Here is a 21,219-nt window from a genome sequence, read left to right on the forward strand (position 1 = left end):
CTTTTATGTATATGCCTTTATACCTAGACAAGCTGAGCCATCCATCTGTCACATAGTAGTGGGGTTAAACTGTTACAGTAGTCATACAAAGGAAAAAATATTTATCAATATTTTGCATAAAAGTAATTTTTGGACAGTATTTTGCCAAAATTATATTGAAAAAACCAGCCCATGATGATGGAATGAGCATCAGGAAAAAAAGACATTGTATAAGATTTCTAGATGAACAATAACTTTATCATCTTATTAGCATGTAGAGAAAGCACCAAGAGAAATATTAAAGGCTTCAAATATATACAATAAATTTGAATACACTTAACAGAAATCACTGCTGTTTGCATTTTCCAATTATTTGGAGGAAAAAAGAGGAAAACGAGGGATTGATAAATTAGCTTACTTTGTTATCTGCAATATGTAGGAGATTCCCTCTTTCTCTGATAATAAATTACACTATAAAATATGATCCTTGGATAAAATAGGTATAGATTATATCTATAATGAGAAAATAATGTACATTATTTACAAAGTAAACCACTCAACTCAAATACTCAAAATTCAAGACTCTCATCAATTGGCAGAATTGACCAGAGAGCTTAGGAGACTCAATGACAATTTTTTTAGAAAAAAAAAAAATTAGGGGTTAGTTCTGTTGATTGCAGTAATTTTATTAACTTAAACTTCTAAATCAACCCTGAAAATTCATATGTCTACCAGAATTTTCTTGAGTTTTATTTTCAGAATTTTCCTGGGTTTTATTTCAATACATGGAGCCATACCAAATTTAGGTTTGCAGATGTGTTAATATCAAATGTAAGATTTTGCATCATGAGGCAACAAATTATTTAAAGGCAGTGCATTCGTCCATCCTCATACTGGTATGAAGAACCACCTAAGACTATGTAACTGCAGAACTGTGAGTCAATTAAACCTCTTCTCTTCGTAAATTAGAAGTCCCAGGTAGTTCTTTATAGCAGTGTGGAAACAAATTAAGAAAACAATGATAAGGTCTAGGGCTTTTTTTCTTTTGCTATTTAGTTTGAAACTTTTTTTTTTTTTTTTTTTTTTTTTTTTTTTTTTTTTTTTGAGACTGAGTCTCGCTCTAACCCCCAGACTGGAGTGCAGTGGTATGCTTCCTGCTCACTGCAATCTCTACCTCCTGGGTTCAAGCGATTCTCATGCCTCAGCCACCTGACTAGCTGGGATTACAGGCATGTGCCACCACTCCTGGGTAATTTTTGTATTGTTAGTAAGGACATGGTTTCATCATGTTGGCCAGGCTGGTCTGGAACTCCTGACAAGTGATCCACCTGCCTCGGCCTCCCAAAGTGCTGGGATTACAGATGTGAGCCACCGCACTGGGCCTCAAAACTCTTAAAAGTGTAAATACTTTTTTACAAAACAAGTACAGTTTCAGGAAATAAGCAGTGAAAACATGTAGCCACAAGAGGTTCCCACATTATATGTATAATGTATATGTATGCACATTATGTCTGTATAGTGTATATGTATATGTATGTATAATTACGCTATATGTAATAAAGAATGTTGCGCTGGGTGCTGTGCCTCATGCCTGTAATCCCAGCACTTTGGGAGGCCAAGGAAGGTGAATTACCTGAGCTCAGGAGTTCGAGACAAACCTGAGCAACATGGAGAAAACCAGCCTCTACCAAAAGTACACAAATGTAGCCAGCTGTGATGGCATGCACCTGTGATCCCAGCTACTTGGGAGGCTGAGGTGGGAGGATCGCTTGAACCCAGGAAGTGGAGGTTGCAGTGAGCCAAGATTGCATCACTGCACTCCAACCTGGGTGACAGAGTGAGACCCCATCTCAACAACAACACCAACAACAATAAATAAATAAAAGAAAGAAAGAAAAGAAAAAAAGAAATTGGAAGTAACCTTCATATGAAGAGGCAATTAGTTAAATATGTTATAGTACACTCACAAAATAGCCATACTATGCATTAATTGAAAATCATATTGCAGAAAAATTTTAATAACCTGAAAATATGATAGTTTTTTATGAAAAAAGTAATTGTAAAATTACTGTTTGATATATATATATATACACAGATTCACATATACCTATGTGTGCACATAAAATTTATTACACATTTCAACACCGTTTTACAAAAATTTTGTAAATTCATATGCAAATATCTTAACTGAAGTAAAATGTGGAAATTTAAAGTTGTAAGCTTTGACATATTTATTTGGTGATTTATGACTTGCTGATAAGCTCCTAATGATTACTGAAAAGAAGTTCATAGAAACTCTAATTTGTTTTACTGTACATTTGTGCTCCAGTTCATCTCAAAAAACCTACTCTGTTTATTTGTCCAACTAATTTTTCATTCTCAACAGACACTTTTGAGTCCATTTATTGGGAGACCTCAATTCATTGGAATATTAAGATAAATCAGCTTTATTTTTCCCTTTGGCTGATTTTAGCTTTGCTATGTTGAATTATACTTTCTATTTTGAGGTAAATATCATAAATATTATGTCACTCTTGTCCATGAAACTGAGTCCATGTGTTTTAAACTTTAATCTTTTAACTGATTGGACTGATAATATTATAACTGATCTCCCTCTTCCAATGTGGGTTAAACGTGTGGTCCAAGGCACTTAAGAATGGAGGAGAAGGTCCACTGTTGACATACTTTGTTTTCGTGTCTTATAATTGGATTCATATCTAGCAAATAAAATGAAGTTTAGCCTATTCTTCCTCATGGTTGCTGCTTCCCTGGATAACATGACTAGCTATTGATGTCCTTTATCTGGCAGAAATAAAAATGCTGTTTTTTCCCACATATTGTGGACATATGTCTTGGTTTGGTGACAAAAACCTAGGGTTATATCTATTGCCCCAACGTAACTTCCAGTTTAGTATTTGTCACTCTAGAAATGTCATAGTTTGGACAATAAATTATGTAGTTATGCTCCTGGTATGATATATTTGTGGGGTCTTTCTAGGGACCTGAAAAACTTCTACATAGCTTTACCTTGACCATTTCTCACAGCTCCTTCTAACTTCAGCTCACACTATCAGATGTCTAATCTACAGCCTTTTGCAGCTCAGATCATTGCCTGGGAGATGGGTGGGGAACATAAAGATGTCTCAAGTTTATTGAACAGAAGCTTCTGCTGAACTTCTGCAGTGCTTCATCAACCACAGTAATTATTTTGTGTTGAAAAATGTTGGGAATCCAAGTTACTCTGCTGTCTCCTCTTTCATTGCCCTGACATCCAGGTCATGTTGCTGCAGCCCATGACTATATGAGGAAAAAAGATTACATTCCCTTTCTTGCCATCATTCCTCATCTTCACATGACTCTCTTGCATACCTCCATTTGCCTGCAAAGGAGAAGTTTCCTCCCCCTCTTCCTCTAATGGGGAAAGGGTTAGGAGGGTTAGGATAGGCTCTTTTCTCATTGTGTGTTCCAGAAAGATGATGCCCATTACCATATACTCTCCCTAGTCCTCATGTTATACGTGCAGCACTGTTAAGATCTTTACAGAAATATAGGAATATCATGTTTAAAAAATGACCTATAATTTTGAAACAAAACTGGTGGATATACATCAAGAACAGCTGGTAATTTTCACTACCTACATTCCCATAATTTTGTCTATAAAGGGTATGCCCGCCTCACTCTTGAAAAATTGAAAACCTTTAAAAAGGACATCTATGAAAGTTGGATACCTTTAATAGTTACCATACTGATACCAGTGTCAATCAGCATGAAAACTGATGCTTTAAGATTACAGATAACATATCTAAGCTATTGTCTTGACTCGTTTGGATTTGATATACACTACTTCCCTTTTATTATTGATAAAACATTCATGGAAGCTGTGTGTTTCATTGTACAGAAGCTTCTGCTGCATTTCAAGAATATATACACCATTTTATAAAAATCCACCCTGCAGTCAACTGGAAAAGTTACCGTTCTCTAAATAGGCCCCACACTTTGTGCTGTTGAGCTTTTTGTTCTACCTCTACCTCTACTTGTTGCAATTATAACTTTATATCCAATGAATGTTTCTGATATCATGCCATCGGTGAATTCTTTCCTAGTTTCCCTCCACTTACCAACTGGTAAACTCTTTGAAGACATAAGCTATAGTGCCTGGAACATAAAATTTCACTTTGAAGACAATTGGAAAACAGTGGGCATTTGTTGAATTGAATCTGTAAAAATATCTCTAACTGATTTAATAGTGTTGCATTTTATGAAATGTGAAGCTTTTCATTTGAGAATTAATTTGAAATGGATTTGTACTCTATATGAAGGCAAAGATTGAGGATATATGACAGAAATTTAACATATACACAGTCTTTAAAAGTTATAAGATTATCTCACAAAACTGGTAAACATATAGGGCAAACATTATTATCTCCATTTTACATGTGGCTACACTGAGACCGAGAAAAGTTAAATTAATTTCCAAGATTGATAGTTATGAGTGGAGGAACCTACTTTTTGTACCGCAGTCTTTGTTTGTCCATAATATCACTGCGCTGCACGAAAGGCAGTGGGAATCTCTGTATTCTGATCAACTGACATAAATAAATCCTAATAATTACTATACATATTAAACGGTCTTCTAGAAGCCCATTTCCAGGTCATTGAAAGGATATTTCTATTCATCATCTAGGGCTATTCTGAGCCACCAGCCATTTTTACTCTTGTTGTTAACAGGATGGCTCCCAAGAAACCTGATTCATCCTTTATCATTTCAAAAGGAAGCAGCATGCTGATTACAACTATTGTCGAAATTCGAAATTCAGAGGGAGGACAACAGGATGGCCTAAGTGGGACTAGTCATGGTTCTGAAAAACAATGGAAGAAAAGGCTAAGGCCCTGGCGATATGGTGCTCTAATTCCCCAAGGAGACTGAGATTCCTGGGGTGTGCACACAGCTCTATTCATGGGAGGGGCCACCTGGCATTGTGCAGATGCCACTTCCAGGTTCCACCCAAGACTCCCTGTGGGCCAGGGGGTGGAAGAAGAAGAACTCTGTGGCTTCTGGAATACGGCACATCCTAGGAGAGCAAAATGAAAGGAAGGTGTGTTTTGCCTTTTGCCTGATTATAACAAGGGATTCTGAATTCTCAGGGCATACTCATTACAGAGCTTTTCTTGCTCTCAACTTCACAGCAACTGGAGGGCCCTGAGGGAATCTTTATAAAGCTCCTGAGGTAGTTGGGCCTTGTCCCTGAGGAGCTAGTCATTTGGGATTAAGGACTCTCTTGAAATGAGAAATTACCTAGAAATACCCTTCCTATGCCTTATTATTTCAGATTATAAACTTGGAGTAGAAATAAGAAACAACAACAAAAACATCAGTCATGTTCCTGAAAAGGTATCAATTAACCCCTGATTTCCAAAGTGTGAGGATAGACTGTCTCTAGTGTGTTAGAACGAGTCAGTTTATAAGTATGACTATTCACTGTTTTACTTTCCCTTTGAGTTATACTGAAAGGGAATGACAGTAAAGGGAGTAATGCTATTACTTGAATAGGTATAACATTTATTTTCTGTATTAAAGGAAGAAGAGAAAGACTTTCATAAGGATCATTTATACACTGCTACTTTAGGATTTAATATTAGTAGTGGTAATTGAGAAAGAGATTTATTTCCCTTTACTTTATCTGAATTTTTTTGTTTAAGAAGCATATTAATACTTTTGACCATGATAACCTGCCTTTTCTATCCTACTCTCCTCATCCAAATTTCTGAAATGGTTTTCAGTGTGTACACTTCTCTCTTTTGGAATGATGGAGGATGAATTAGGTCTCTTGTGAACAAGCCTGTTAGCAATAATGAGATTCTTCACACCAGAATATCTTTCTGTTGAAAGTAAGCAAAGGTTTAAGAGTTCCTCCATACTTTACACTGCTCTCTCTGAGGTTTGTAGTAGTCTCTAACAGTCTGTTGACTGTAAGCATATTTGTTAGTGCCAAATATTATCATTATGTACGATAGTGATAGAGACAGGAGACAGCCAAGTGTCCCCAGTGAAACCCTGCCTTCAAGCCTAAAACAGCCTGAAGACTGAAAAACCCGACTGCTGGTTCTGGATGAAGCCTGCCCTTTCCCGACTGATTCTGTCTAAATAATGCCGACCTGGGCACTGGGAGGATGGGGAAGAGCCTGAAGAAGTTCGTGTCCGTTTGCAGGAGTGAGGAGCCTGGCCTCTCCTCTTCCTGTGTGGTGACCTGGGATTTCAATATGTAAGGCAGGAAACCTGCCTGCAGGATTCTTTGCTGAAAGTTATTTTTCCTTTTTCCTTTTTGCCTTATGAATTCCACTCCTCACCCTTCTGTGTGTCCGTGATCCTAATCTCTCCTATTGGTGTGACGAAAAACTGGTTTTAGCTGAACAAAGGAGAAATTTCCACAACAATAGTAGAAAGGGTATTAGACCTAATGTCAGAACCAGGGTTTATCTTGGGCCTCAACTATTATAATGTGGCCCATATAACACTTAGAACCAGTTTTCTCATCTTTAAAACAGAAATAAAGACATGAAACACATTGTGATAATACGTTTGAAATAACTTATATTAATTACATCCCTATTCAAGGATTATTTAAAATGAGTAAAGTCTATTCATAGTTTTCTCCAAGGAAAGAAAAGTACCACTGTAAGAAAACTAAATAAAATCCAGGTTATCCATGACTGATAACAAAATAATCTCCATGTAGAGACAGGTTACTGCCCTGAGATGCAAGTTACAAATCACTGTCTCTTGATATTAATCTTTCCCCTGAGGAAAATATGACTATATACCTATATAGTGGCCTCAATATAATCCTGCTCAAAATTTTCCTATGTGGATACCCTAATCTTTTCATAGTTCCTCATGGTATAACTAAAATCAATCTGGAACATTTAACTGAGGCTTTGCTCATTGGAGGTGGAATTTCACAAAACTAGAGAATATTTATGAGATGTTGATTGCTATTTAAGCTCACAGACCTTATCCCATGTTGGTTTCTGTCACGCTTTCGTATGGCGAGTGTTATCCTAACACCATTTAATAATCTATTCCTAATCAGAGCCTTGCTTGAAATCCCAAACCAGATTGCTGACATTTTTTGAGCACATAGATCCAACTATTCTGGAAATATAAACATCAGTGATGAGAGCCAATGATTCTCTTGCTTTGATTAAGCATGTTTAAATTATGTTCGTCTCATTTATAGCCAAGTTAGTTTTAACACATGTTTCATCTTTATATCCTCAGCTGAGCCTGACCCTGAGTCTGTATCTCAGCTGAGGCTGTATCTGTTGAATAAATACCTCCATTATTAATCATACTACTATTTCATACACTTGAAAATTGACATGCTCTTTCTTTCTGTGGCAAAATTTACAGAAGAAATGGGTACAGAAAACTTTTTCTTGGTTTGTTGCTCCAGTCACTAAAAAATGTTTCCAAAATAAGGGCCAGAAGTAGGATTAAGTAAGTTTTTGTCATTATTTATTAGCTATAAATTCATTACAAAATTGATGCTTACATACCATTAGAAATATTTCAAATCATATAGAAATCATATTATTTAAAATATTAAGTGTTAAATTATATTTAACAATTGCAGGATATTCAATACAAGAATTAAAACTGGGTGTCTGGTTATCTCTATAGAAAAAAAATATAGATAAAAATATGAAAAATAGGTTGAGAAACATACTCACACTATATATCTGTAGCTTGAAAACCAATTCTATTTGGTCTAGTGAAATATAAAGAAAAAATCAGAATTTAATATTTAATCTTATGTGAATCTTTTGGTAAACTGAAACACAGGTAAAATTATATACCCTGACCTTACAAGCAAGATGTAATATTTATCAAAAGCTTATCACTGGATATATTTATGCTATACTTTTCTCCACATCTGTACTACAGGTGAGTTGTTAAATCCATTTGTCATACTTTCTTTAAAAAGTCATTTTCTTGAATTAAGTCAAACAGACACTTTCTGCCATTAATTCATATTGGTCCTTTTCCTCAGATTTTTCAAAATTAGAGGTTAGCATCACTGAAGTCTTGAATAGTCTCATTTTTTAACATCACCTTCATAGCTGAAGTTTAACAATATCCTTTTTTTCCAGATACTAGTGAGATACAAGTATGATTTATCTTTCAGATGGTCAGAGGACACTGGAAAACTTAACAAATTTAAAAAATCGATCCTGGATTCTAATTTTTATGTGTGGCTAGTTAAGAGAGTAGTGTATCCAGCAGGCACTGAACTCTAACCCACTTAACATTTGAAAGCCTCATTAATGTACGCTAGAGAAGGCAAAGAACCATTAAGCCCTAAATGCTGAAGACATTAGTCTGACCATAGATACAAAGACCATAGATACAAAGAAATGCAAATACACAGGATTATGGTTACAAACCAGGAAAAGAAAATCTACTATTAGGGAATGTTAAGCATAATATAAAAATAGTTATCACAATCACAAAAGACTTCATTTCTATTTCCCACTATCGCTTAAAATATGAACTGCGGTTTACTAGAGAGACGTGGTGAAGTCATACAAGTAAAACATACACTCAGGTGAAAGAAATGTTTAATTTTCAAACATGAACAAAATAATTTCCTATACATAATTTAAATGGATATTAAATATTTATAGACATGATTTCAAAAACATGTGGTAATTGTCTTCCATAACATCATCCATGATATAAGCCAGGAAAACTTACCACGTTTTATCCCAAATGTTCTGTAATATCTTTAAACTGGGCCAAAATTAAGTTTCACTTAAAAGCTATCAAAAGCTATGACATTTTGTGTGGTTTTGTTTTATATACCAAATGCATTGTGCTAAGCCTGGGTGTATCCTCATGGTACTTAACACATGATAAGGCACGCAAGGAATGCAAAATAAATATTTGTTAACTGATACATTTCCTTTTACAGCTTGATTATTAGACTTTCAAAATTAGTTATATTACTTTCTCAATTCCTAGTGTACTAAAGTACAGTAATTCCAATTCTTAAATCTCTTATTCTAAAAAGAGACAAATTTCACCAACCAGGGGCACAGACACCAGAATGCAAAAGGCACAGTCATTTATTTTATTTTATTTTTTAGAAAATGGAATGTGTTCTACTTATTAAAGTACTCCAGAGAGTAATATTAATTACTATATTGGACTTTCTTCATAAATTATTTTTAAAAGTGGGTGGTAACAAAACTTTATAACAGACTTTTGCTTACATCACCAAAATAAAGCAACAAGCAAACAGCAACAACAATGAAAGGCAGGTCTTTGTTACAAAGAATCCTAACCAACACACTTGACTTATGAGATATTGATTGTGCAAGATGACTTATTGAGATGTGGAAAAGAGAAAAATGAAAACAGGTTTCAACATGAAGGATTTCATCATTAATTGAAGTTTGTCCAAAAAACATAGGTGTACACACGGGATGTGTAAATTATTCTGGGAATGATAGGGGTCTTGAGAGATGGGAAAGAAGAAAACTAGCACAAGCACTAAAAATATATGGTTTCAAATTTAGAAATATGAAGTCCTTGATAGCAATATTTATATTCAATCTATCCACACTTATTTAAAAATTAATATGTATCTATTTTTAGATGCAAATTATTCTCACATAGTTAGACTGGTTAACTGCAAAATGGGCTTTAGAAAAAGAGTACTGTGATCAGAGCAATGATTTCCAATGTTAACTTAAAACGACTTATATTTTTGAATTTTATTAATTGTACATAAAGTTTACCCTACATAATATTCGCAGTGCCTATCTAAAGACTTCTCTTTAGTTTCTTCAATAACCTGAAATTGCCATGTTGGAGTAAATCTGATAGGACCTAGCCTCAATTCATAGAATATTAGTGATTATCTAGTCCAACTTCTGTATTCCACAACTGGGAAACTGAACCTTCACAAAAGGGAAGTCGTTTTCTCAAAGTCATAACAGATGAGTAGGTCTAAGTCTCATGATGGTGGTCACAGTGACTAAATTGCTTGTATTTTATCACTATCACACAGCATAGTGCCTGGTACAAAGTAGGCATTAGGTATTCTACAGATATCTTGGGTGGACTGATCAATGAAAAAATAAATATGTGAATGAATGAATGAATGAATGAATGAGACAATGGCTGAGCTAGGTTAGTCTATTTTCAGCAATAAGAGCTTGTCAGTATCTGGGTAGTCGCAGACGATGACAAGATTTGTTACCACAGGCCCTCAAAATGCTCTTCTTGGAGTCATGTTGGTTAAAGAAACAATGCTGGGCACATATAAAAGCTGATACATCATGAGGCATTTAAAACTAATTTAAATTCTTTGTAATTTTAAAGTTTATCTGTGATATTGATTGTTAGTGAAGTTACAGTTGTTTTAAGAGACTTTGTCAATGCCACCATGGGGCACTGAACTTTTCGAACTGCCATGAACATAACAGTACACACATCCATATTATGTCTTCAGTAGTAGTGCTGATGGGCAAAGACACTTGCTCTACCCCACCCTCAGCTATTTGAACACGCAGTAGTAAGTACTTGAAGCAAAAATAGGGCTCATTCTAAAGGCAGTTTTCAGAAATGACAAAGGGAGAAAAGTAAAAGGGCTGTGAATATTTCAACTACTTAAAAGAGGAAAATCTGTTAAACTGGTTATAATCGGAAAAATGTATCTAAGTCTTAAAGGAATATAGAAGCAAATGGAAAACACCTCTTCAAGTATAGGGCAAAGGGAGGATGTCAATAGCAGGTATCGGTGTGTAAACAAGTCAAATTTAGGTGAAAGAAGCGCAGACATGTTTCATTATGGATTCTTGGAAGCCATTCCCTGCAGATTTAAGTGGGTAATTGAGAGTGACATTTAAAGTGGCAGGAGACAGTCTAAGCAATAGCTTCTGTATTCCACATAGTCAAATTCAAGTGCAAGAGAGGTCTTTGTAAACAGTTCATGGCAGTGCTTTGTGATAAAAAAGAGGGGTCACTAAGACTGCTTAGGGACCCAGGTAAACTTCCAGCCTCCCTCCTCATCTCGACGCACAAAGGCTTGTCCCTGGTGGAAGGAATGAGTTTTCACATTACAATGAGGGCTCAGGGATGTGGAAAATGCCATCTCTGTCTTGTTGGGTGACACATTAGCAGTATAGTAAGGAAGAGTTTTCAGGCCCACTGGGGGATTTGAAAGTTGAGAAAGGCTGTGGAAATCTTCTCCATGAGTGGCAGTGCTGTGCAGGGGGGTTGTTCTGTCACCTCTATAGTCAATTGGCATATCCTCTCTGGGGACATTTTTATAATCAACTGCATCATCCGGAAATTGGGAAAATGTGCTGGTGACTCTTCTGGGATGAGATGCGAGGGCACTGTAGTTAGCTGGTAAGGTGTCATCGATAGTGTCAATGTCTTTTAACCCAAGTGTTTGAAGGACCCAGGGATCCACAGGGGGCCCAACTTGTTCTTCACAGTTAGCAAATTCACTAGAGAGGTTTCTTTTGGCATTTTTGGGATGAGGAATCTCAGCAGGAGAGTATCTTTGTTCTTTGGATTTTCTCTTCCCCTTCCTGAATTTTCCACATGCTTTGGAGAACTCATCAGATGAGAGCAATTTCTAGGGAAGTGATATTTGAAAGTTATACTGTTTTCATATATTTACTAGTTAACTAAATTATTTTGAAAAAAATGATTAAGTTTCTCTTCATACACAAGTAAGATGGATTGGATTAGCTTGTTTGTAAAGTAAAATCTGTGATGACAAATTACTGCCTAAAAACTCTAAATCATATTTTTTGCTCAGTTTTCTTAAATGTTGAAAGGACCAGATGATATTTTTAAGATTTCAGCACAGGCAAGTTATTATTATAACAATAATAGCACTTTCACTTATTAAGTTATCATTTATAAATAAACAATCATTTAAAAAATAAATACTATAAATAATATTTATATTTATTTATAAATACTATAATATTTATATTTATTTATAAATACTATAAATAATATTTATAGTATTTATAAATATTATAAATATTATTTATATTTATTTATAAATATTAATATTTATATTGATTTATATTATTTATAAATTTATATAAGTAAATATTTACAAATTTATATGAATAATATTTATATTTATAAATAATATTTATAAATGTATTTATCATTTACAAATAAACTATCATGTACTGTAATTTATAAATCACTGATTATATGTATTATCTCATTGGATATAGATGTTATTAAAATATTCATTAATGAGGAAACTAAGGCACAGACATATTAATGGCTTGCTGAGAATGATTTAGCTTGGACATAAACCTAAGTCACCCCAGTCTAGACAGATCCTCTGATTAAACACTATACAACACTGCTTCTTCTTATTTCATTAACTTTCAAAGCACTTCTGCGATATTACATTATTCTAAATCTTGGAAAATTATTAAAAGCGACAGAGCAAACTGCCTAGTTATTATCATTTAATAATATAATAAGTGTCCTTTTGTGGAATGGTGGCTGGAGTTAGGAGCCCAGACAAATAACCAAGATGTATTCTCTTTTTAACAAAGGAAACTGAATTGTAAAGAAATCAAATCTAGTGTCTTCTGTTCTCTGAACTGCTCTATTTAGTAACAGTAGCAAGAAGCATCATCAATTTAGACCAAATAATATCAAATAATGTAGCTTGTCTAGAAGTACAGAAGAGATTGATGATGAAAGCATTAATGACAACATAATGGCAAATAGATAATAAAAAATTGAAAGGCAAAGAATTGAGCATGAACAGAAAAAGACTATAGGCAAGTTATTTATCCTTCAGTTAGAAATAGCTCATTTTAAAAGTGGAGAAAAAAATGTGAATTAAACGATAAGGTAATTGTATATGCCTAATGTAATTTGTAAATGCCAAATCAAGAGATTTGGACTCCGGTAATATTCACAGCATTTTAGATCTAGCAGAATTTTTAAAGGACATTTTAGACCATCCATTACAGATGAAGTGAAGTGAGGATCTAAGTAAGAATGATTTGCCTAAAGTCAAACAGATTATTAAAAGAACTGAGTGTCTTTTAGATCTGCTTCCCATACCAGTATTCCATCCATCTAATTCTGCCTTTTGATTAACCCTGATTGTCTCAGCAACCCCCAACCCCGACTAGCATTTGATTTTTAAGCAACTTCTTTTGTAACATATGACTGACACCTGCAATCTAGGTACTTCAGAGAAATGATAGATAAAAATTCTTGTGAAAGAGCCATATTTCCTTAAGAAAAACCATCTATCTCATAAATGCATATCAAGATACCCTGTTTAATCAAGGAGTTTAACATAAATCATTTCCTTTCTCAAATCACTGCTTTGTTCTTATAAAGTAGATACACACATACCTTGGCCTTTTCTTCAAGACATTTAACCAAAGCAGAATTCAGGTATTGTCTGAGGTGATTATTCTCTTCATGTAACCTAGCGAGTTCTTCTTCCTTCTGCACCAGGGTATCTTGCAGCTACAAAAAGCAGACAGTGGTGAAGGCTGCTCCACTGTACTGACTCTGTAACCTTATAGTAATGCCACTGCTCCTTGACTGGACTGCTGTTTGTTGTGTGAGCACGAGCACGGGGAGCCCTCATCCTGAGAGGCCTAAATTAAATCTACGTTCCCCTAACGCCCAGTTGTTCAGCTTTGTGCTCTGAGTTCTCATTCATTGCAAAGCGTTTGGAGAGATTATAATAGACTTTTAAACTTGTAACCACAAGGGAATTAGGTAGATATGAAGGAAAATGAGCTGCATGCAACTGTTTAAATACAGAAAATGATGTTTAGGAAGATGTGGCTGGACTCCTTCCTTGCACTTTTAAATAAATAAATAAATAAATATAGAGGTGGGTCGGCTTTCTTCAGCCTCACATTGCCCTGTCTGTATGTCCACAAGATTAAATGAAATATAGAAAATGATGCCTTGCATGTTTAAATAAATAAATAAATAAATAACAGAGGTGGGTTGGCTTCTTTCAGCCTCAGATTGATCTGTCTGTTTGTCCACTAGATGAAATTAAATATCAAAAATGATGTTTAGGAAGATTTTGCTGGACTCCTCCCTTGCATGTTTAAATAAACAAATAAATAAAAACAGAGGTGGGTTGGCTTCTTTCAGCCTCAGATTGATCTACCTGTATGTCCACTAGATTAAATTACCCTTCAGGGGCAAAACTAACACAACATGAAAAAAGCAATCTTAGGAAAATATTTTATAATCATTCTCTTCTCCAAGTATTAGCAAGATTTTGCTGGACTCCTCCCTTGCATGTTTAAATAAATAAAAAATAAAAACAGAGGTGGGTCAGCTTCTTTCAGCCTCAGATTGATCTGTCTGTATGTCCAGTAGATTAAATTACCCTTCAGGGGCAAAACTAACAGAACATGAAAAAAGCAATCTTAGGAAAATATTTTATAATCGTTCTCTCTTCTCCAAGTATTAGCGATGTTATGGTTTAAAAATACTGTCACACTCATTATATCATTTGATCTTTTCAAATTCCCTCTGAGATAGGCAGCACAAGGATTACAATTCCGTAAATGAGGAAAAGGAAAAGGATGCAAGGTCCTACGGCAAAAATGTGTAAAGTGGGAGCTTGACTGCAGGCCTTTCGAGAGTGTCTTGGTGGTTTTTCTTTTCTCTGACATTGATCATCTAACTTTGATCTCTCTGTGGACACACAGTCACTTTGGTTCTAAACTGAGTCAGCATGAATTTCAAAAGGGAAAAGAAGCAAGATATTAACGGTGGGGAACGGATCACACAGAACGCGACCAGTCTCAATGCTCTGACTTACACAGACCTGCTTGTTTCTGTAGAGCTGAGAGGAAAGCTGAGCCTCTTCCCATGAGCACAAGTCCGGAAGAGAAAAATTTGAGTCACTGAAGGATTCTGTGAAAATACAAACGGATAACTGAGAAAATAATCTTGTAGTTTCTGTGTAATAAAGAAACTTATTAAATCAAATCAGAAAGTTTAGTAGGTTCAATTATTTTTCTTAAACAGCTATTGCTGCCATACAGGAAAACAAGACATTTAAAGTTTTTTAGAAAAGGCAAGCAAGCTGAGAGAAACAAATATTTATACACTGGATCACATAGCAGTTAAAGAGGTAAATTTTTATAAGCAGGAAGGGGTCACGTTCTTGCCTAATATATGTATTCCTGCTGGATAAATTAAGACTGTGCAGTCTTTGTCATTAATTTATGCACATACTTACTGATCTCCCCCCAAACTCGGCATAACATTGCAATTCCATTATGCTTTTCTAGTTTTTATCTTGTTTTCTAAGCTTTAGCACTTGATAATATATTGTTTGGCTCTATAATTAAATTCTAATCTGTAATGCTACTGGTTTCTCTGCCTGTCTGCCTGCCTCTTTTAATCTAACGGACTGTATGTATTTGGAATTGTATGTGGTAGCACTTTCTACTTTAAAACTATTTGGACCTTGCTTCTTTGAAGATCTTAATGAAAATCGCAAAACTGTGCCCAGACCTTATCTGTTTCAACTGTTTTAATCTGTATATTTTATAAATGTTTTTATTCAAAGTGGCTTTTCCCCCCATATTTGACAGTTAGCTCTATCTATCAATAAAAAACTGTGGGCATACTAACCGGGTTTACTTTTACTTTCTTTTCTTCATCTAGTGTAGTTTTGACTCTTGCCCTTCTCTGGTTATACTGTGGATACTGAAATATTTTTGATTAAAGTGAAATGATGAGTAAGGAGATAGGAATAAAGCAGCATAAGTAGTTTGGGTTCACACTCTTGGGCATTTTGTTTTTATCGTTGCTTGTAGTGGAAAGCTAATACTCAACAACGTCCTCTGTGACATTTAAATGTGCTTTTAATTTTTTGAGTTCCTTTGTTTGTGTCTTTTTAAAAAATAAAACGAATCATGTGGCAGAACCAATGGTATGGATATTTAATTCTAGGGTGTCTGAGAATTATTTAAGAAACCGGAGTGTTTAACACAGACATTTCTTTAATACTTACAAATATTGCTCGTATGCCACAGATCAAAATTAATATGTCATTTTACATCAATGCTATACTTCTCTCCAAAGTTGAAGCTTTTTTTGTGTGTAAAAGAGAATCCTTTTTCCACTTCTAACACGCTATGCATGGAACTTCCTCTATGAAATAAAAGTTAAGTTAGTATTCCTTGCTTTTCTCTCAAACTCAGGGAAACTTTCCTGAATTCCAAAAGAAGTGTTCCGACTGGTATCCTCATTCCAAAGACATTCTGCTGGTGTCTTGTTTATAAAACTTTGATCCAGACTCACACTCCCACAGGGAGATAGGACTCTCCAAGAACTATAAAGTGTAGGGAGAAATACATGCTATCCAGTGGGCAAGGTAAAGAATCCCATTTTCACCATTTGGCAAGTGTAAAACAGCAGGCTTTATGACTGTAAAAATCAGGAGTCCTTGGGTTTACTTAACTTTTCCATATCATCCCTTATTCTAGAGTCCTAGCCCATGATGCTCTGTAGCCACGGGTATGGAAAAGAGCTCCAGATCTGTCAGGGAAGCAGAAGAGCAGAACTTACCCTGTGCCTGTGGTGCTTGTTGGAGCTCTCTGTTGTCCAGGAGACCAGCAGCCCAGAAAGAGACCCAAGTCTCCGTGGAAACGTCAACACTAGATTCTGACGTTGTAGTGGAATACGGGCAATTATAGCTCTGGCCTCCTACAAAGTACTGGTCTTGGCAAGGCAGAATGGTGTTCTGTGAAATTCAGAATGGGGGGAATGTGGGGTCCCAGGAGATGGGGTGATGGAGATTTAAAAGGGGGAAAGGGTGGGAGAAATAACGAAATTATATGCAGTGAAATATAAAGAAAAAATCAGAAAAGGTGTTAACCATAGATCCATATTAATTTCGGGTTGGTCAAATTACAATTACTAAAAGGGAATGAGTTTCTTGGTTTACCCAGAATTTCCCTTAAACCCTTTGAGCAAAAGAGCAGACTAGCATTGAATGGGTGAAATTTGTACATATCCAGAAGGATTCTCTGTTGCAACATCCAGCTCATCTAATAGTCTACCCAAGATCTAAATAAAGGGAATTCTACTTAATGATGTGAAAACATAAGAAGTATTTGGTTCTTTCTAGCAAATACCTTAATTATATTTCTAAAACTCCTGAAGGACAAAGAACGCAGAATGCTAAAGCTGAAATGGATATGACATAATATAGACTAACCTCTTCATTTTTGTTTCTGAATCATACTTGCCTCATTCCTTCCTTTCTCTTCCCTCTGACCTAATATGCTGCTGGCTCACAGTCTGTCTGTCTATCTATCTATCTATCTATCTATCTATCTATCTATCTATCTATCTCTGTCCCAGAGATAATTAAAACATTTTGCTCCCAACACTAGGCACAGGAGCATAAAGTCACTCCAAGTAAACATTAATCAAAGCTGAAAGAAGTTCGTTAGCGAAGACAGCAAGCTCTAGTTCTGTCCATCACTAGGGCTCAATGCTCCTCCAAAGATATCTTGTCACTAATTGGCACGTATTCTCCACTGTGTTCTGATCCGGTGAACACTCTCCTGCCCTCCACTTCTTGAACCTCAGACACACAGTCTTTCCAAATGTCCAGGCAGGGGCAGGTATGCAGCCTTCCTGGGTGAATTTGTACAACACCAAATTTAAATTATCTGTCAACGTTTAATCAGGTAAAAACCATTCATTTTAGCAAAGCCCAGCTTTGGAAAAACTCTTTTTGATTACTACAGAGCTTCTCTGGGCATTAACGTAAACAGAGAGAAAACAAATAAGAAGAAGAAAAAGAAAAAAAAGTTATGTCAATACAATCACACTTTGTAAATGTTCTCGGTAATTTAAGTTTTGAAAAATTCCAGTTCTGAAGCAAGTCCAGCTTGGGCAGTGCAGACCAAAGAAATTCGGCCAAAAGTTTATCAAGTGCAATTTTCTTTTATTATAAAAGTATGTTTGCAGACTCCTTCCCTGAGATTTTTTTTTTTTTTGAATCACAGCTAAGCTATTATGCAATTGATACCTGAGAAGAAAACAAACCCCAAATATTCCTAGACAAGTTCATGTCCAAGTGTTCGCAAATATATGCATAATCTAGAGGAAGAGGTAGAAATGAAAAGAGAGTGCAGGGGGAGGAGGAAGTTGGGGAGAAAGTAAGGAAAGTAGTAACGACAGATGGAGGGAGAGAGAAGAGAGAGGAGAGGGAGAGAGGGCGAGAGAAGGGGGAGAGAGAGAAAGGGAGGGGGAGAGAGAGAGAGAGAGAGAGAGAGAGAGGAGAGAGAGACAGGAAGAAAGCAGATAGAGGATACGAAAAGAGAGGGCAGCAGAGAGGATCTGTTTTAATTGGCGGGTAGCAGAGAAATCTTGCTCCCAAGGTGGAATAAATTCTAAATGCAAAGCTCATTAACTTCCAGAGACCCAAGTTTGCCAGCGGACTAGCTAACGCCAGTTCCTCACTTACCATCTTGCAGTGGAAGAAAGCGCTGCAGAAACTGAGCCCACTCAAGTTTTCAGGAAAACTAGTGGGAGCTTTAAATGAGACTGAGGGGAGGAGCTAGGAGAGGCGAGTTCTAATCTGCGGGAGCTCCCGGTGACGCCCAGAGCTCCCGGCGAGCGCCGCTCTCTGATTTGGTGAGAGGCTGTCAAACTGGTGACGTGAGCCAGGAGTCACCCAGCAGAGGACAAAGTCACTCGCGCTCTGGGCGACCACCGCGCCGGGACCAGGGACCTGCCGAGCTGGCCACCGGCCGTGGGGCTAAGGCAGGACCTCCGGCCCTCCGCCTCCGGCGGCGCTGCTTCAAACCCGGCCCCCGTGTGGACTTGCCGCGGGCGGGGAGACGGGCGGCGGAGGCTGGCGGCGACCCCGGAGCCGGTACCTACGCGAGGGCCGGGCTCCCTCCCGCTCCACGCGCAGCGCGGGACAGGGCCGAGCCGGGCCGGGCGGGAAGATGGTCCGGGTGTCTGGACGTAGGGTAAGAAAATCCCAAACCGGCATCACAGGGATCAAGGGAGCCTTTAGGAAAGCCCATCTAACTAGCCCCAGACTTAGTATGGTTCCTGGGTATTTTTTTCTGGCTACGCGACAGCAATATTAACTTGCTTTATGAGGTTGTCAGTTGACTTTTTTTTTTTTTTTTTTTCCCTATTGGGTGTGTCTTACTTTCCCCTAGTTCTGAAATGAGTGTTAAATGTGGAGGTGATATATATCCATTCTGGAATGTAAGCTTCACTAGAATAACAATTCGTGTTTATTTTGTTCCCTGCTGTCTCCAAAATACCAGGAGCCCTTTCTCACCTGTAATAAGTGCTCAACAAAGATTTGTAAAAATAATTAAGCTACAAATTTATTGTCGTTTTGTATTGTACCTTTCTTCACATTATAATAAATGATTATAATTAAGAAAACTTGGTGTATGTTAATATCTTTCAATTAAAGAATTTGATTTCCTCTGTCTTTTCTCTTACCTTTTATTCTCACAGTTCCTATTATGTTATATTGAGAGGAGAAAGAGGAGTAGCACCGTCTTTAAAACCACTTAGCCACCACTAATAGCCAACTTTTATTTCAACTTCCTAATATAATAGATATAAAGCAATTTACATTAACCCTGGGAGGTAGGTACTCTTATTGTCTGGTTTAACAGGTTGACCGATGAAGCACTAACATTAAGACATTTCACCAATGATTATACAATTAAGAAGTATCAGACGTGGGATTCGAACCCAAACTGGCTGAAGCATCCATGCTCCTAGCTCCATGTATGTGGTATCTGACCTACCTTGGCTTATGTCCACTGCACATTATAGGCATTTATGTAATGGTTATTGTTATGGGTGGGTTGTGTTTCCCCAAATTCATATGTGGAATCCCTAACCCCAAAGTTGCTATATATGGAGATAAGGCCTTTAAAGAGGTAATTAATCTAAATAAAGTCACACATGAGACCCTAACCCAGTAAGACTGGTGCCCTTATAAGGGACACCAGGGGTGGCACACACGAAGTCAAGGCCATGTGGGGCAACAGTGGGAAGGCACCCGTCCATCTCTAAGCCAAGAGGAGAAGCCTCAGGGGAAACCAACAACCCTGCCAACACCGAGCTCTTGAAATTTCAGCCTCCAGAATATTTTTTCCCAAAAAAATTCTTGTTCAAGCTATCCCGTCTGTGGTATTTTGTTATAGTAACCCTAGCAAACTAACCCCAGACAAGGAGGAGGAATTGAGAAAACTTCTCATCCTGTTCTGCACAGCTCTTTCTCTACAATAGTTTTGACTGTTATTTATTTTTCCTTGAACTATACTTATGACCCACAGCACTTAGCAAGGTGATGAGCACACAGCAGATACTTAAGTGCTCTGTGTCCAAATTTAAGAAAAGAATAGATGATGAAGAGGAAGAAGGTGCCAGACTTGTTTGGGCCCTTTCCTCTTGTTCCAATATTGTTTATTTGCAAGGTTTTCTTTTCTTTTCTTTTCTTTTTTGACGAAGTCTCGCTCTGTCCTCTCTAACCAGGCTGGAGTGCAGTGGCGCGATCTCGGCTCACTGCAACCTCCGCCTCCCAGGCTCAAGCGATTCTCCTATTTGTAAGCATTTTTAAGTGAACAGTACCAGGTTTGGGTGTCACTGTCTGGAAAATAGGTGAACCGGCCTATTCTACATGGACTCATTTCAGAGAGTGATGTGAGTGAGTGGGCCCCTCTCTGCCCTCACTGCATATTGGGCAAGATGCACTGGCAGTACCACCCTGACATCGGAAGAGGAAACTGATCAAAACCCACTTGAGTTGTAAGAATCAGTGATTTTGTTCAGGGCAAAGAACTCATGTTTGTAGTTCTCCCAACACAGAGTCTGTTTGGCAGAACCCCAGTTAGTTTTGTGATGAGCACCAGGAGCAGAAAAAGGAGGATCGAGTTGTTTTACTTTTTTAGAAGCTGTCACAAATGAGACATGAGCCTCTGAGAGATATGATTTCTTGGGCCTGAAAATGATACAAAATGGGCAATTGAGCAAACACAGTATGAAAACAAAAACCATAGGCTTTCGATCCAAATATACCTGAATTCCAATTTCTTCTCTACTCTCTGAAATTGAATCACCTCGAATTATATTAGCAAAGACCCTAAATCCTCAGTTAACTCATCTGGCAAATTAGGAATGCA

General features: G+C 36.9%; 1 protein-coding gene across 1 annotated transcript; it reads right to left on the bottom strand.

The window, feature by feature from the left end:
- Positions 1-7,667: 7,667 nt before the first annotated feature.
- On the bottom strand, positions 7,668-18,626 carry GMNC (geminin coiled-coil domain containing). Its single transcript, XM_008009526.3, has 5 exons — positions 18,522-18,626; positions 16,610-16,784; positions 14,856-14,944; positions 13,406-13,522; positions 7,668-11,630 (listed from the first exon to the last, which is right to left on the bottom strand). The coding sequence occupies exons 1-5, from the start codon at positions 18,522-18,524 to the stop codon at positions 11,010-11,012; spliced, it is 1,005 nt and encodes a 334-aa protein (XP_008007717.1). The 5' UTR covers positions 18,525-18,626; the 3' UTR covers positions 7,668-11,009.
- Positions 18,627-21,219: the final 2,593 nt, after the last annotated feature.

Source organism: Chlorocebus sabaeus, chromosome 15 (assembly GCF_047675955.1).
Source record: "Chlorocebus sabaeus isolate Y175 chromosome 15, mChlSab1.0.hap1, whole genome shotgun sequence".
In the NCBI taxonomy this organism is placed as follows: Eukaryota; Metazoa; Chordata; class Mammalia; order Primates; family Cercopithecidae; genus Chlorocebus; species Chlorocebus sabaeus.

Bases quoted from the DNA above. Each gene is read 5' to 3' on its own strand.
- GMNC (XM_008009526.3), bottom strand. The intron at 14,945-16,609 runs GTAAGTTCTGCT...GTATTTTCACAG, and splicing joins ACAAGCACCACAGGCACAGG to AATCCTTCAGTGACTCAAAT. The intron at 13,523-14,855 runs GTCTGTGTAAGT...TGCTTTTTGTAG, and splicing joins AGCTCTACAGAAACAAGCAG to CTGCAAGATACCCTGGTGCA.